Below are 17,827 nucleotides of genomic sequence, written 5' to 3'. Positions count from 1 at the left end.
AATGTCAGTAATAACGGGTGTGTAAAAATTTGGTGTTTTTATGGCTGATGAATGGTCATTGTTGTGTGAGAGGGGGTTGTTTCATCTCTCAATGCCTCTGGAGAACTATTTTCCTCATCTGTCAGTTCAGTCTGGAGAGCAGTGATTTTCTCAAGATTGTTTTGCTATAGGGCGGTCGATTAAGGTGCTGTAGTGGTTGGGATGCTGTGTGCAGGTGGAACAGTAGGCAATGTGTGTGTATTTTAAGTGTCTTTCAAGCTAGTGCTGTTTCTGTTGGTTTACCCCCTTACTCACTCTGTCATTCTGTAAATAGCATCATTAGCATGTTCAATGCAGTTCTACATTATCCTGGCTATCGTTCTTCACTGTAGTTCTACATTTGCATGGTCTGTCATTTTAAAGTAGCCTGGTTCATGTTTTGTAGATTATCATTTTCCATTATTAGCCTGTTAGTGCATTTTTCGCTCAGTTTCTTTGGCATCTCTTCACTGCCGGAAGAGTATGTATTTACAGCCATAGCAGCTTCTGTTTTCAGTTAAAGTGCGTGCTGGAGCCCATTCAGTGTACAATGTGAAGGGCAGACTGTTATTCATCCAAGACCTTAACATATGTTAGAGTGAATAAAAAGAGAACAACATTCAGGTGCCTGGTGCCAGGGGGAACATACGGTCTTGTAGTTTCTACTTGAATCAGAAGGTCCTCAGAGGGTCATCAGTGGGTGAAATTAAAGACCTGTTGAGGCTCTCAGCAGCACCAACTATCAAACATGTCCGTCAGATGTCCAGGACACTTGACTATAAGGATGGGCATTTTCAATGGCAGGAGGAGACACAAGGAGACGTTGAGCGGTTTGACTGTTGGTGACTAGGGATTTTACGACCAGAGTTGAGAAAGTTTGAACTAATTATTAGTGAAGCGACTTTGAGATTCACAAATTGAACCAATTGGTGGAGACATGTTCTCTCTAGCAAGCTTTGACACTGTTCAGACAGGCTAACAATCAACCAATGTGCTGAAGAAAGAAACTCGTTCTAGTGAGCAGTGAATATGTGCTGTTACCCCCTTGACTTGAAGAGCAATCTAATTTGTACAGGGGGATGTACGTACAGCATGTGGAGAGCAAGGGCCTTCAATTTGATCTAAATACTCCAGCGAGGTGCTTTGAGGTTACAAGCAGAATAGAATAAAATACAACATTTAATTATTATGTGTTTAACGTCTTTGTGCAGTTCACAGAATATGTCCACTGTAATTGGTATCTCTGGGGGTCTTCTCCTCTTACCTGAGACAAATACTTTAAATTCCTCTCAGCTGATGATATCATTTTGGAGATCATCAAATCAAAGTGAATCTCCAGTGCATCACATTCCTCTCTGTGGGGTTTCCTAAAACAACCATTACTGGTCTCCTAAAACAACCATTACTGGTCTCCTAAAACAACCATTACTGTGAATAACAACCATGAAGGTGATATGTTGGAGCAGACCATGTTGCTATTTCCCCTGTCTTTTGTTTAGTCTGGGTTAATCACATTCACACAGAGGAAGAATAGATAAAAGAGAACGATAGACTCAACAACAGAACACCTGTTTCTGTCCTGTTGGCTATTATTCACCATGACACTTGAGGTGTACTGGTAATGAACAGATCTGGACCAGTGTTGGAGCCTGACCTGGAACTCTCCTGTCTAAAGACAAAGAGAGGCTGGTTACAGATCCCACTTCACCAGCTCTCACTCTGGTCTTCTGTGGTTAACGGTAGTGGATGAACAGATCTCTGAAGCTACGTGGAGGGAAGGACTGGGAAGGGGGGGGGGTATGGATGATGAAAGGAATGGTGGGATGGGGTGGGAAGAGGGGTGGATGGAGCAGGTAAGAGGAGCCAATAGGAACCAAGAGATATATTTAAGTTCCAAGTTTTTACATTTACGTTTTAGTCATTTAGCAGACGCTCTTATCCAGAGCGACTTACAGTAGTGAATGCATACATTTCATACATTTTCATACATTTCATACATTTTTTTCTCAGTACTGGTCCCCCGTGGGAAGTTTGATTCAACGGCACATGCACAAGCATTTTCAATAAAAAGTCAGACATATACAGAAATTCCCCTAATGCAGAATAAAGCCGTTGTTTTGGTGGGTTAGGGAGGATCAGGAGTGCTCAAGAGTAGTAGAGGAAGCTTTGGGGATCTCTGTGACCTTTACAGTGGCCTGAGTGTGTTGGCATCATGGCATGACTGATACAGATTGTCATAGCAGGAGAAAGCCAATTACTCTGGTCATCACGACACCCTTAGGGCCTCTTTCAGTCTATTATAATACATCACAGTGAGTATTCTCTGTGCGTCGGTCTCTGGCAGCTTTGTGTTTTTGTATTTTCCTCCATGGTGTCCCCCAAGGCTGAGTGTAAATTCTACAGTCACTGGGACCCTCCTGATACACAGCTCTTTCTGGTTCAGATGAGTGTCTCCTCTACAAAGCAGAAGGGCCGTGCCTATCAGAGAAGCACAGTGACATCCTCCTTTAGTTATCATCTTTCTCTACTTAAGACAAGCACTTTTATTGTGGCCCTTATTACCCAGTCCTCTTGGTGTCTTATTACCCAGTCCTCTTGGCATCCTTGAACCAGCCACAGAAATGATGAGCTGAGATCCTGGTATGGTATATCGGTGCTCTCTTGAACAGCATGGATCTAAAGAGAATGAACAGAGAATCATGGGGCCATTGTTGTTGCTGTTTCTTCACAGGAGCATCGCTGAGAGACCAGAGGGGCTGAGATCAGAGGAAGTGCCACCACAACGCCATAATGTACAAGGACTACAGATCAGGACGAGCAGCAGGTAAGAGCTCAGTGTGTCTGTGTTCGAGTTTGCATGTGGAAAGAGAGTCTGGAGGGGTGCATACACACCGCAGCCCCGGAGGCGTTCTCAGGTGCAGTGTCCAGATTTCATGGCTCTTAAGGGGATTTACTGCCAACATTCCTGCTGCACACCTGATAAGACTGTATTTGTCCCCTAGTGGAGGTTTCCTTCTATCCAGTTGAGCCTCCTCTCTGCTGCCCAACCCCCCTGGAGCTACCCCACTATTATACTGGCTCTGCCCAACCCCCCCTGGAGCTACCCCCACTATTATACTGGCTCTGCCCAACCCCCCTGGAGCTACCCCACTATTTTACTGGCTCTGCCCAACCCCCCCTGGAGCTACCCCCACTATCATACTGGCTCACCCCAACCCCCCTGGAGATACCCCTACTATCACACTGGCTCTCTCCAACCCCCCTGGAGCTACCCCCCGCTAATACACTGGCTCTCCCCAACCCCCCTGGAGCTACCCCCACTATTACACTGGCTTTCTCCAACCCCCATGGAGCTAACCCCGCTAATACACTGGCTTTCTCCAACCCCCATGGAGCTACCCCCGCTATCACACTGGCTCTCTCCAACCCCCCTGGAGCTACCCCCGCTAATACACTGGCTTTCTCCAACCCCCCTGGAGCTACCTCCACTATTACACTGGCTCCCCTGGAGATATCTCCACTATTACACTGGCTCCTCTGGAGATATCTCCACTATTACACTGGCACAACATTATCTCAGGGGCTTCCATCATCTCATTTGTGTGTTTTCCATGTTTCATTTTGTTTGATTGTGTACAGAGACAATGGAACCTACAGTGCTCTCTTTATTTGTTTTGGCTGTCAAGGTTTCTGATTCGAGTAGCTCATCCAAGCTTACAGGGAGAGGCAACTTGACAGCACTTAGACATGGATAGCAGAGACACGCAGACACCTCTCCACTATGACACAAACCCCGCTCGAAAGCTAAACTCATTTCCTATGGAATGGCAGATATGTGTCACGTTCGTTGGAATGATCGGACCAAGGCGCAGCGTGAGTAGCGTTCCACATATTTATTATAAAGTGAAACTAAGCAAAATACAAATACAATAAAGAATAAACGAAGCGTGACTACAAAGGTGCTACATACACTTACTCAAAACACAATATCCCATAACCCACAAGTGGAAAACATGCTACTTAAGTATGATCCCCAATTAGAGACAACGATTACCAGCTGCCTCTAATTGGGAATCATACACAATCACCAACATAGAAAAACAAACCTAGAACCCCACATAGAAATAATAAACTAGACTAACCCCCCAGTCACGCCCTGACCTACTCTACCATAGAAAATAAAAGCTTTCTATGGTCAGGACGTGACAATATGCAAATATGTCAAATATTGCTCTATTGTTTTAGGGCAAGCAATCAAGAGAAAAAATCTCAAGTACAAAATGTTGGATGTGAAATATGTATAAATATATATTATTATTTCACCTACAGGTTTGCAAAGGTGACTGACAATGTAATACTGCAAGGTTTTTGACATCTGAGCTTACATTCAAGTGTTCCAACATTTCACTACAGCTGAGGGAGTTGACTCAACGCTATCAGAATAATCACAGGCTTTTATTTCAGAGACTCTCAGAGGGGTGGGCACGGGAGAGAGAGAACGTGAGGGATTAAAACCAGGATGGAAAATGGAGTGGTGTGAGAGATACAGGAAGAGCATGGGGAGAGGGAATGAAAGTGTCTCTTCTCTTGCCGGGCTTTGGAAAATGAGTGTGTCAACTCCTATTATGTTCACACAGTGTGGTGCACAGGTTGGTCAGGTGATAATGAATGTACAGTCTGGTGTCTGGTCTGGCCTCTTTCTCTCTCTGGCCTCCCCCATCCTCTCTATCACTCTCTCTGACCTCTAAAGGCATTGTATCTCTGGCCTCTAAAGGCAGGTAGCCTAGCGGATAAGAGCGTTGGGCCAGTAATTGCAAGGTTGCTGGTTTGAATCCCCAAGCCAGCAAGGTGGAAAAAATCTGCCATTCTGCCCTTGAGCAAGGCAGTTAACCCCCAATAATAACTGCTTATGGGCGCCGATGATGTCGATTAAACCAGCCCCCCTCACCTCTCTGATTCAGAGGGGTTGTTATAAATGCGTAAGACATATTTCAGGTGAATGCATTCAGTTGTGCAACTGACTAGGTATCACCATTCTCTGTATATTTGGCCTTGCAGTCTGGTGTCTGATCTCTCTCCCACTCCCATCCTCTATCCGTGCTCTCGAGAGAGCATTCTTGTAGTCTAGCAGCATGAAGCATTCAGCCTCCTCAGTCTGTGGTAGTATATCTTCCCTCAGCACTGCTACTCTCTGATATATACTTCATCTCTAACTGGCCTCTGTTCGTCTGTCTGTTTTTCTGGCATCCAACAAAGTCACGTCTCTGTGCTTACTAACTGGAGCTTGAGAACCTTGTCCTCTCAGTGGCCTTTGATGGCATAGCCACAGATATCATTAAAGGAAGGAAAGTCCAGGTATGAAGTTCAGGGCTACCACACCCTTTTAATTGGTGAGTGTAAGGGGCAGGGCAGAAGGTGGTGGGCTGGACATGCATTGACTTAATAGTTTCCTATTTTGTTTTGAGTGAAATTGCAATTCTTTGAGATAAGAAAAATTATGATAATGAATCTAGAGAGTATGATGCATAATGGCTGTTAAATTGGCAGGCTCAGCTGCAGGCAGAGAAGGTTCTGTGGGTTTCAATGACTCTAATTAGAATGGTTGTGTTGGTTCCATCTCGTTAATGCCTCAAGACCTGTAACCCGAGGGCCTCTGAGGGTGTTTCTGCTACAGCTTCTGTCAGATGTGCTTAGAGTTTTCAACACTTGACCTTGAGTCTGATTCACCAAGCTTGTCAGACCGCTGTTAATGTCGAATAGGGGCCGGAATTTTCTGATGCTCGTCTGGGCAGATGGCACATTTGGTGCCTGGATCACAGTTAGCTGCACTTCTCCACTGCCAAAATGTATTAGAATACCCACTTGTACTGATGGACCACTTGTGATTGTGTAATGGCCTAGGCCAGGGTTTATCAACTAGATTCAGCTGCGGGATGATTTTTTTCTTGAATGGATGTTCGGGGGGCTGAAGCATAATTACAAATAATTTGTAGACTGCATAATGACTGCAAGAAGCCCAAAGAGATATAATGTTTGACTAAAACGTCATCATTTCAAACCTTCCTTAAATGTGTATCAATTCAAATCAAATCAAATTTATTTATATAGGCCTTCGTATATCAGCTGAAATCTCAAAGTGCTGTACAGAAACCCAGCCTAAAACCCCAAACAGCAAGCAATGCATGTGAAAGAGGCACGGTGGCTAGGAAAAACTCCCTAGGAAAAACTCCCTAGGAAGGCCAAAAACCTAGGAAGAAACCTAGAGAGGAACCAGGCTATGGAGGGGTGGCCAGTCCTCTTCTGGCTGTGCCGGGTGGATATTATAACAGAACATGGTCAAGATGTTAAAATGTTCATAAATGACCAGCATGGTCAAATAATAATAATCATTGTAGTTGTCGAGGGTGCAACAAGCACGTCCGGTGAACAGGTCAGGGTTCCGTAGCCGCAGGCAGAACAGTTGAAACTGGAGCAGCAGCATGGCCAGGTGGACTGGGGACAGCAAGGAGTCATCATGCCAGGTAGTCCCGAGGCATGGTCCTAGGGCTCAGGTCCTCCGAGAGAAAGAAAGAAAGAGAGAAAGAGAGAATTAGAGAGAGCATATTTAAATTCACACAGGACACCGGATAAGACAAGAGAATACTCCAGATGAAACAGACTGACCCTAGCCCCCCGGCACATAAACTACTGCAGCATAAATACTGGAGGCTGAGACAGGAGGGATCAGAAGACACTGTGGCCCCATCCGATGATACCCCCGGACAGGGCCAAACAGGCAGGATATAACCCCACCCACTTTGCCAAATCTGTATGTGATCACATCTCTCTATTATGTGTGGGAATACAGATTCTCAAAATTAAAATCACTTGTGATGATTAAGACCATATATATATATATATAGATATAGATATAAGATTTCTGAGCAAAAATAAAAGCTCAGAAATCTTGGGGGGTCAAATAAAATCACCCGAGGGCCAAATTCGGGGAACACTGGTCTAGAGGACTTGTGGCACTCCAGTCTGCATTCGCTGTGTTGAGCAAATACAGACATTTCCGTTCCCATTCCTTAACCTTTCTCTTTTTTGGTTTGTGATTTTGAGCACCATGACCAGTGTGGACTGATGGTGGGGAGCCCCTGCTGTTGACTGGGGTTTAGCTATAGACTGAGGTAAAGAGGTATTCTGCACTCTGTATGAAACCTGCTACCATCAATATTCATGCTGGTGGGGACTTCCTGGAGATCAGCTTGCCTCTGTATCTTTCACTAAATCCAATTTACAGAATGTTGCCAAGGCTTCCACCTCCCCCGTTATCACCCAAGAAAAATGTGATTTCAGCAGAAGGTTCTGGAACACAAAACTCCACAGCCCCAGTGTCTTTTCCATGGTCCCTCTCTCCTCCCAGAGCGCATATACCAAGTATTCCACCAGGAATAACACAATCTGGTCAGTGGAGACGCTGACTTAATGAGGTGATAATCTACTAATCAGCACTCAACGAGAGGGTGAGGGTGGGAAACGGAGAGGAGGAAAAGAGAGGAGGGAGAGTGTGATACAGGGTCCAAAGGAAGGATGGGTAGTGAGAAAGAAATAGACGGACAGAGGAAGTGGTGAAAGAAGGGATGGCTCCATCCTTAGCTCTGGTTCAGATCGATGGGCAGTCTCTCCATCCACAAAGGGCAGTGGAGCTAATGAAACACTATGAATCGTTAGATCTGACATTTTCCCCTCCCAGTCTGAGCTATAATGGTACGTTTCATTGATCTCAAAATGGATGACACCAAATACCAGCGCAGTCCTTTAAACTCTGGCAGGCTTTCTGGTGAGCAGAACCTTCAAATATTTTTTTTCAAATATCATCCGCTCTCAAATTCTGAAAGCTTTGCAGAGCAGTGATCTGACACCTCTGTTTGATTGTAAAGGGAATATTAGTATAGCATTCTACACTATCTACTCTTCTGATCATAAATGTGTGCAAGGGGCATCATCAGTTCTAGAATTGTTAAATGCAGCACAGACAATAGTACACAAGGCATCAGACTTACACTCCACTGAGTGGGCATATAAAGGCCGGTGGAGAGACAGAGACATCTGTGATGTACAGCTTCTCTCTGTGTAATGGTTAAACATTTACAGAGGGACCACATTAGAGCTGCACAGTATCTATTGGAGACATCTTTGAAATCTTACCCCAGGAACCTTGTTTTTCTGTGTGAGCTTTTCAGAATAGCAGTGAAGATGTTTGAGCAGAAGAATACTTGCTCACAACACACAATGAATCACAACCATTATAGACGTCAATCAAGTTAGTTATTGTTTAGCATGATTACCTTAGATCAGAGGTGATCAACTCTGCCTGATATTCCAACAGGTTGATGTTTATTGTCATGAATCTTGCTCTGGAGGTAGAACTGAGCGATTTTCCCCTAGATGGGCTAGCTGCAATGTCAAAATTGGTTATATCTTAACAATTCTGGAATACTAAAATGTGCCTTTTGGTCCTAATTTATGGTTAGGCATTATGGTTAGCAATGTGGTTAAGGTTAGGGTTAAGATTAAAGTCAAATTTTATGACTTTGTGGCTGTGCCAGCTAGTGACTACTCTGCAGAGCTGCCTTCAGACAAGATTCATAACAATAAATGCCAACCCTGCGGTATTCCAGCTCAAATATGTAGTTAGTATGAGAATGGACGGGTTGAAATCCAGTTGCACTCTGCAATTAGATTTATAACCCTGATTAAAGAGTTGGCTCCTGAAGACGTTTCTGCAATGGCAAAGTTTCTTCTTGTAATTTTTAAAGGAGGTGGAAACGTGCCAGCAAAATGACTTTGATTTATCTTACCCTTCATTCAAGCCACACAGTTCATTTGGCTGAAGAGGACAGCTAATGTACAATGCTAACCATAAAAACCAATGAAGGTTTCTTTCATTTGTTGTAGCAAAAAGGCAAATTAGTATTTGATTTAAATGCACTCTTGAACCAAGAAAGCAAATGAAAGAACATAATTGTTTGAAAAAAAAATGCAAACATCATTCCCTAGGCCTAGGGAGACACAGGCTCACTTTTATTCATTTTCTATTTGGTGACAGAAGTAATTTAATTCAGTCTGGGGAGCATTTAGATTATTTATAACCAGTCTGTTGTGGCGAAAAACGAGGACACAGAAAAAGGAGCTGTCTGAATGAGTGTTTCAGCAGCTCCATCCAATGCAGCTACTTTTTAGATCTTACCATACTGTGACCTGTCATATAACAGTTTCAGTAACACTCCTGCTGATTGAGTCCAAGTAGTGGGCTTCTATTTAAGGATCCATGATCCTGGACCATCAGACAAAGCTAGTTAATGTCAGATTTTAAAAATAGCTTTAGGTCAAGGGGCTCAACAGATTTGGCTGTCCTTTAAAACTGTCAACTGAACTCGAAACCACACATCTTCCTTTGTGTTCCTTCCAGTACATTCTCCTTACAATTCTGAGAGCATGTTCATGTACACAAAGACATACAGTATGTTTTAGGGTGGTGTGTATTTACATCTTCTAATATGAGTCACTTGCCAACCATCTTTTCTGGCTAACAATGAAGTACCCTACTGTGATTATTTTAAATTAAAATGGTCAAAAAGGGACAAAAATAGCTTCTTAGCAAAGAACCATTTCTCAAACAAGAATTTGGTTAGGACTGTTTGGGAGTGGTTTGAGTGGGGAGGGGAAAACTGAAAGCTAGCTGTTATTGGTAGAGAGGTTTGGAGCTCTTCTTATTGGTCTATTAACTAATTAACCGTCTGGCGATGTCACCAGGCAGGCCAAAACTCCATCCCACCACGACAGGCTGACATTTCAGGCGGTTTTTCAAACAGCTCTTACACTAAAAGGGCGTTATCATAATTTTCGTAATTTCACAGTATTATTCCAAACTCATAGTGTGGAAATATATATGAAACACAGGAATATCACGTTTTTAATTGCCCTGGGCCTTTAACAACATGTATAGTTTTTTAATATATTTGCCTTGAGTCTTTGCTCTGATGTATTTTTCAGTCAGTGTTGCTATGACACTCATTCTGCAAGAGCTACTGACTGTAAACATGCAATTTCCATAATATCCAGGAAATGACTGCAGATTGAGCACCCAACATTACTCCTCCGCCAACAACAGACACCTAATATATTTCTCTGATTGCGTTAAAGGGATACTTCGGGGTTTTAGCAATGAGGCCCTTTATCTTCTTTCCCAGAGTCAGATGAACCCGTGGATACCATTTGTATGTCTCTGCATGCAGTTTGAAAAAAAGTTGCTAACTAGTGCCAGCGCAATTGCTAATTAGCGTTAGCGCAAGAACTGGAAGTCTATGGGTATCTGCCAGTTAGTACTGGCTTGCGAAACTATCTCTAACTTCATATTGGACACAGAGACATAAAAATGGTATCCATGAGTTCATCTCACTCCGGGGATGTACAGTGCCCTAAGAAATTATTGGGACAGTGACACATCTTTTGTTGTTTTGGCTATGCACTCCAGCACTTTGGATTTGAAATGATACCATGACTATGAGGATAAAGTGCAGACTGTCAGCTTTAATTTGAGGGTATTTTCACCCTATATTTAAATTTGAGGGTATTTAAACGGTTCACCCTATATGGATGAAAATACCCTCAAATTAAAGCTGACAGTCTGCACTAACCTCATAGTCATTGTATAATTTCAAATCCAAAGTGCCGGCGTAGAGAACCAAAACAACAACAAAAATTGTTCACTCTCCCAATATTTACAGAAGCGCACAGTAGGTAAAGGGTCTCATCACCAACATCCAGAAGTATCCCTTTAAGGTTGTTTAAAAATCTATCCTAGGAATGTTTTAATGTTCATGTAGACAGTCTTTGCCTCGTTCGTATCCATTTCGTAATCAGTCTGACAGATCTTATCCCACTGGGCACACACTGGTTGAATCAATGTTGTTTCCACGTAATTTTAATAAAATTACCCTGAACCAATGTGGAAAAGACGTTGAATTGACGTCTGTGCCCAGTGGGATGTAAGTTCTGTAGTTTGTCTCCAAACTCTTTGGAATTGCTGGATGCCCTGACGGCAAATCTGAACCATTTACACAGAGAAATTGATAGTAAATGCACTTTCTTTTTAAAACTACAGACAGGACAAAATATCCAATATTATTTGTCCCATTAAGTATTTTTCTCAGACACTTTTGTCTGGCTTCTAGACTATTTAGTCTACATTCAACAATTTTGGGGGGTTGTTGTGATTGCTACATTCAGAAAACAACGGATTAGGGAGCCAGTTTGACTAGTTTCACTTTCAGATGTCAAATTAGCTGGGCTAGGCACTCAAATAAAATCAAAATAAAATATATTCCTAAAGCCCTTTTTACATCAGCAGATGTCACGAAGTGCTTATACAGAAACCCAGCCTAAAACCCCAAACAGCAAGCAATGCAAATGTAGTAGCATGATGGCTAGGAAAAACTCCCTAGAAAGGCAGAAACCTAGGAAGAAACCTAGAGAGGAACCAGGCTCTGAGGGGTGGCCAGTCCTCTTCTAGCTGTGCTGGGTGTAGATTATAAAAGTACATGACCATTAACACCAGATCATTCTTCAAGATGTTCAAACGTTCATAGATGACCAGCAGGGTCAAATAATAATCACAGTGGTTGTAGAGGGTGCAACAGGTCAGCACCTCAGCAGTAAATGTCAGTTGGGTTTCCATAGAGGAGCATTCAGAGGTCGAGACAGCAGGTGTGGTAGAAAGGGAGAGAGAGAGGGAGAGAGAGAAGGAGGGAGAGAGAGAGAGAGAGAGAGAGAGAGAGAGAGAGAGAGAGGGAAAGGGCGAGGGAGGGTCGAATACAACAGGTCCGGGATAAGATAGCAAGTCCAGTAAACATGTCAGGGTTCCATAGCCGCATGTAGAAGTTGAATCTGGAGCAGCAGCACAACAAGATAGCACGTCTGGTGAACAGGTCAGGGTTCCATAGCCACAGGCAAAAAAGCAGAAACTGGATCAGCAGCACGACCAGGTGGACTGGGGACAGGGAAAGCCAGGAGTCATCAGGCCAGGTTGTCTTGAGGCATGGTCCTATGGTTTACAGTGAGGGAAAAAGGTATTTGATCCCCTGCTGATTTTGTACGTTTGCCCACTGACAAAGAAATGATCAGTCTATAATTTTAATGGTAGGTTTATTTGAACAGTGAGAGACAGAATAATAACAAAAAAATTCAGAAAAACGTATGTCAAAAATGTTATAAAATGATTTGCATTTTAATGAGGGAAATAAGTATTTGACCCCTCTGCAAATCATGATTTAGTACTTGGTGGCAAAACCCTTGTTGACAATCACAGAGGTCAGACGTTTCTTGTAGTTGGCCACCAGGTTTGCACACATCTCAGGATGCTGGAGTGAGTAGTCGTGCGGCACCTCGCTCCGCGGGTAATATTACATTTCATTACATTATATTGGAACGATTTGATTAGTGTATTGTTAGCTAGCTACATAGTTGTCTCTGCTGTCTTTGTATCAAGGATAAAGGTGTAGCTCTGAGGAACTAACAAGGAACTAACAAGGTTAGCTAGCCAGCTGTATTCGTTTGTTTGCGCCGTTTTCGAAACGGCGTCAACACCATAACACCACAGCTAGCTAGCCAACTTTACCAATTAGCAGTACTGTAGAAACTATATACATTACAACGGAACGATTTGACTAGTGTAATGTTAGCTAGCTACATAGTTGTCTTTGTATCAAGATAAAGGCGTAGTACAGAGTAACTATCGAGGTTAGCTAGCCAGCTACATTCTCTAACATAGTCAACAACGCGCCCACTGCTAGCTGGCTAACCCCACCAGCTAGCTGTATCATTTTTAGTCAATAAGATTTTTCAACGTAAGCTTAACTTGCTGAACATTCGAGATGTGTAGTCCACTTGTATAGCTAGCAGGACTGACTTTGTGTTAGCTAGCCAACGTTTAATTACTTCTGCGTTATGAACTAGACACGGACACGAATGATCCATTGGTAGCTTGTTGTTACCAAGTATTGGTGCTAACCGTGTGTTATAGGATGCTCGCATGCTAGTTAGCTAGTTAGCTACGGCGTCATAGGACACGGTGCACTAGGTGGGTTTTCACGGAAGAATACTGTACCAAGTTATCTAGCGGAATAAACTAAGTTTGAGCCTATTCCTGAAACATTGAACCACTGTAGTTTACATCAATTTAAATTTCTAGTGGTAGCTAGAAAAGTTATATTTTAGCGTTTCAGTGAATTGTTAGTGAGGGAGGCCCTGCTCTCTCGCTTCCCCAGTTGTTTAGTTAATTTTCATGCTTATCTCCCTTGCATTAGCATAGCCTCTCCTGTAGCCTATCAACTATGTGTCGGTCTATCCCTGTTCTCTCCTCTTTGCACAGGCCATACAAACGCTTCACATCGCGTGGCCGCTGCCACTCTAATCTGGTGGTCCCAGCGCGCACGACCCACATGGAGTTCCAGATCTCCGGCAGCCTCTAGAACTGCCGGTCTGCGGCCAACAAGGCAGAGTTCATCTCAGCCTATGCTACCCTCCAGTCCCTCGACTTCTTGGCGCTGACGGAAACATGGATTACCACAGAAAACACTGCTACTCCTACTGCTCTCTCCTCGTCTGACCACGTGTTCTCGCACACCCCGAGAGCATCTGGTCAGCGGGGTGGTGGCACTGGAATCCTCATCTCTCCCAAGTGGACATTCTCTCTTTCTCCCCTGACCCATCTGTCTATCTCCTCCTTTGAATTCCATGCTGTCACAATCACTAGCCCATTCAAGCTTAAGTCAAACGACACCGCTGGTCCTGCTCACATTGCCCTACCCTATGCTTTGACCTCTTTCTCCCCTCTCTCTCCAGATGAAATCTTGCGTCTTGTGACGGCCGGTCGCCCAACAACCTGCCCGCTTGACCCTATCCCCTCCTCTCTTCTCCAGACCATTTCCGGAGACCTTCTCCCTTACCTCACCTCGCTCATCAACTCATCCTTGACCGCTGGCTACGTCCCTTCCGTCTTCAAGAGAGCGAGAGTTGCACCCCTTCTCAAAAAACCTACACTCGATCCCTCTGATGTCAACAACTACAGACCAGTATCCCTTCTTTCTTTTCTCTCCAAAACTCTAGAACGTGCCATCCTTGGCCAGCTCTCCTGCTATCTCTCTCAGAATGACCTTCTTGATCCAAATCAGTCAGGTTTCAAGGCTGGTCATTCAACTGAGACTGCTCTTCTCTGTGTCACGGAGGCTCTCCGCACTGCTAAAGCTAACTCTCTCTCTCTCCTCTGCTCTCATCCTTCTAGACCTATCTGCTGCCTTTGATACTGTGAACCATCAGATCCTCCTCTCCACCCTCTCCGAGTTGGGTATCTCCGGCGCGGCTCACTCTTGGATTGCATCCTACCTGACAGGTCGCTCCTACCAGGTGGCGTGGCGAGAATCCGTCTCCGCACCACGTGCTCTCACCACTGGTGTCCCCCAGGGCTCAGTTCTAGGCCCTCTCCTATTCTCGCTATACACCAAGTCACTTGGCTCTGTCATATCCTCACATGGTCTCTCCTATCATTGCTACGCAGATGACACACAATTAATCTTCTCCTTTCCCCCTTCTGATAACCAGGTGGCGAATCGCATCTCTGCATGTCTGGCAGACATATCAGTGTGGATGATGGATCACCACCTCAAGCTGAACCTCGGCAAGACGGAGCTGCTCTTCCTCCCGGGGAAGGACTGCTCTTTCCATGATCTCGCCATCACGGTGGACAACTCCATTGTGTCCTCCTCCCAGAGTGCTAAGACAACACCCTGTCGTTCTCTGCTAACATCAAGGCGGTGACCCGATCCTGTAGGTTCATGCTATACAACATTCGCAGAGTACGACCCTGCCTTACACAGGAAGCGGCACAGGTCCTAATCCAGGCACTTGTCATGTCCCGTCTGGATTACTGCAACTCCCTGTTGGCGGGGCTCCCTGCCTGTGCCATTAAACCCCTACAACTCATCCAGAACGCCGCAGCCCGTCTGGTGTTCAACCTTTCCAAGTTCTCTCACGTCACCCCGCTCCTCCCCACACTCCACTGGCTTCCAGTTGAAGCTTGCATCTGCTACAAGACCATGGTGCTTGCCTACGGAGCTGTGAGGGGAACGGCACCTCCGTACCTTCAGGCTCTGATCAGGTCCTACACCCAAACAAGGGGACTGCGTTCATCCACCTCTGGCCTGCTGGCCTCCCTACCTCTGCGGAAGCACAGTTTCCGCTCAGCCCAGTCAAAACTGTTCGCTGCTCTGGCACCCCAATGGTGGAACAAGCTCCCTCACGACGCCAGGACAGCGGAGTCAATCACCACCTTCCGGAGACACCTGAAACCCCACCTCTTTAAGGAATACCTGGGATAGGATAAAGTAATCCTTCTAACACCCCCCCCCCCCCCCCCCCAAAAAGATATAGATGTACTATTGTAAGTGATTGTTCCACTGGATATCATAAGGTGAATCCACCAATTTGTAAGTCGCTCTGGATAAGAGCGTCTGCTAAATGACGTAAATGTAAATGTAAATCGATTTTGTCCCACTCCTCTTTGCAGATCTTCTCTAAGTCATTAAGGTTTTGAGACTGACGTTTGGCAACTCAAACCTTCAGCTCCCTCCACAGATTTTCTATGGGATTAAGGTCTGGAGACTGGCTGGGCCACTCCAGGACCTTAATGTGCTTCTTCTTGAGCCACTCCTTTGTTGCCTTGGCCATGTATTTTGGGTCATTGTCATGCTGGAATACCCACCCACGACCCATTTTCAATTCCCTGGCTGAGGGAAGGAGGTTCTCACCCAAGGTTTGACGGTACATGGCCCCGTCCATCGTACCTTTGATGCGGTGAAGTTGTCCTGTCCCCTTAGCAGAAAAACACCCCCAAAGCATAATGTTTCCACCTCTATGTTTGACGGTGGGGATGGTGTTCTTGGGGTCATAGGCAGCATTCCACCTCCTCCAAACACGGCGAGTTGAGTTGATGCCAAAGAGCTCCATTTTGGTCTCATCTGACCACAACACTTTCACCCAGTTGTCCTCTGAATCATTCAGATGTTCATTGGCAAACTTCAGCATGTATATGTGCTTTCTTGAGCAGGGAGACCTTACGGGTGCTGCAGGATTTCAGTCCTTCACGGCGTAGTGTGTTACCAATTGTTTTCTTGGTGACTATGATCCCAGCTGCCTTGAGATCATTGACAATATCCTCCCGTGTAGGTCTGGGCTGATTCCTCACCGTTCTCATGATCATTGCAACTCCACGAGGTGAGATCTAGCATGGAGCCCCAGGCCGAGGGAGATTGACAGTTCTTTTGTGTTTTTTCCATTTGCGAATAATCGCACCAACTGTTGTCACCTTCTCACTAAGCTACTTGGCGATGGTCTTGTAGCCCATTCCAGCCTTGTGTAGGTCTACAATCTTGTCCCTGACATCCTTGGAGAGCTCTTTGGTCTTGGCCATGGTGGAGAGTTTGGAATCTGATTGATTGATTGCTTCTGTGGACAGGTGTCTTTTATACAGGTAACAAGCTGAGATTAGGAGCACTCCCTTTAACCTCTTACATCTACACGTTCCGCTAGCAGAACGTCTGCTCCAATATCCAATGATGGGCGGGGCGCGAAATACAAACTCCTCTAAAATCCGAAAACTTCCATTTTTCAAACATATGACTATTTTACAGCTATTTAAAGACAAGACTCTCCTTTATCTAACCACTCTGTCCGATTTCAAAAAGGCTTTACAGCGAAAGCAAAACATTAGATTATGTCAGCAGAGTACCCAGCCAGAAATAATCAGACACCCATTTTTCAAGCTAGCATATCATGTCACATAAACCCAAACCATAGCTAAATGCAGCACTAACCTTTTATGATCTTCATCAGATGACACACCTAGGACATTATGTTATACAATACATGCATGTCTGTTCAATCAAGTTCATATTTATATCAAAAACCAGCTTTTTACATTAGCATGTGACGTTCAGAACTAGCATTCCCACCGAACACTTCCGGTGATTTTACTAAATTACTCACGATAAACGTTCACAAAAAGCATAACAATTATTTTAAGAATTATAGATACAGAACTCCCCTATGCACTCGATATGTCCGATTTTAAAATAGCTTTTCGGATGAAGCACATTTTGCAATAATCTAAGTACATAGCCCAGCCATCACGGGCTAGCTATTTAGACACCCAACCAGTTTAGCCTTCACCAAAATCACATTTCCTATAAGAAACATTTTCTTACCTTGCTTGTTCTTCGTCAGAATGCAGTCCCAGGACTTCTACTTCAATAAAAAATGTAGGTTTGGTCCCAAATAATCCATCGTTATGTTTCATCAAGACGTTTTGTTCGTGCGTTCTAGACACTATCCCAACGCTAAATCTCGGCCACGAGCATGACGCAGAATGTGACAAAAAATTTCTAAATATTCCATTACCGTACTTCGAAGCATGTCAACCGCTGTTTAAAACCAATTTTTATGCAATTTATCTCGTAGAAAAGCGATAATATTCCGACCGGGAATCTGCCTGTCTGTATACTGAGGGAAAAACCGAAAGCTGGGGGCGGGGCGGGTCGCGAGCGTAAGGCTTAGTCCACTGAGTGACCACTTAGCTTTTGCTCTCCTTTGTTTCAGCCAGGGCTTTGAATTACGTCATTCCTGTTTTTCCCGGGCTCTGAGACTCCATTGGAGACGTGGGAAGTGTCACGTAACAGCAGAGATCCTTAGTTTTTGGAAGAGATGTCAAACA

General features: G+C 44.5%; 1 protein-coding gene across 1 annotated transcript in view; it reads left to right on the top strand.

Annotated features, from left to right (window-relative positions):
- Window positions 1-2,727: 2,727 nt before the first annotated feature.
- LOC115169740 (ecto-NOX disulfide-thiol exchanger 2-like) overlaps window positions 2,728-17,827 on the top strand; it is a 400,179-nt gene continuing 385,079 nt past the window's right edge. Inside the window, exon 1 of the mRNA XM_029725656.1 lies at window positions 2,728-2,842. Coding sequence (XP_029581516.1) covers window positions 2,809-2,842 — 34 coding nt within the window. The 5' untranslated portion in view covers window positions 2,728-2,808. The remainder of the gene's footprint in view (window positions 2,843-17,827) is intronic.

Source organism: Salmo trutta, chromosome 3 (genome assembly GCF_901001165.1).
Source record: "Salmo trutta chromosome 3, fSalTru1.1, whole genome shotgun sequence".
Classification (NCBI taxonomy): domain Eukaryota; kingdom Metazoa; phylum Chordata; class Actinopteri; order Salmoniformes; family Salmonidae; genus Salmo; species Salmo trutta.
Note: the sequence above shows the minus strand (reverse complement) of the source record. Positions and strands in the feature narration are given on the sequence as shown.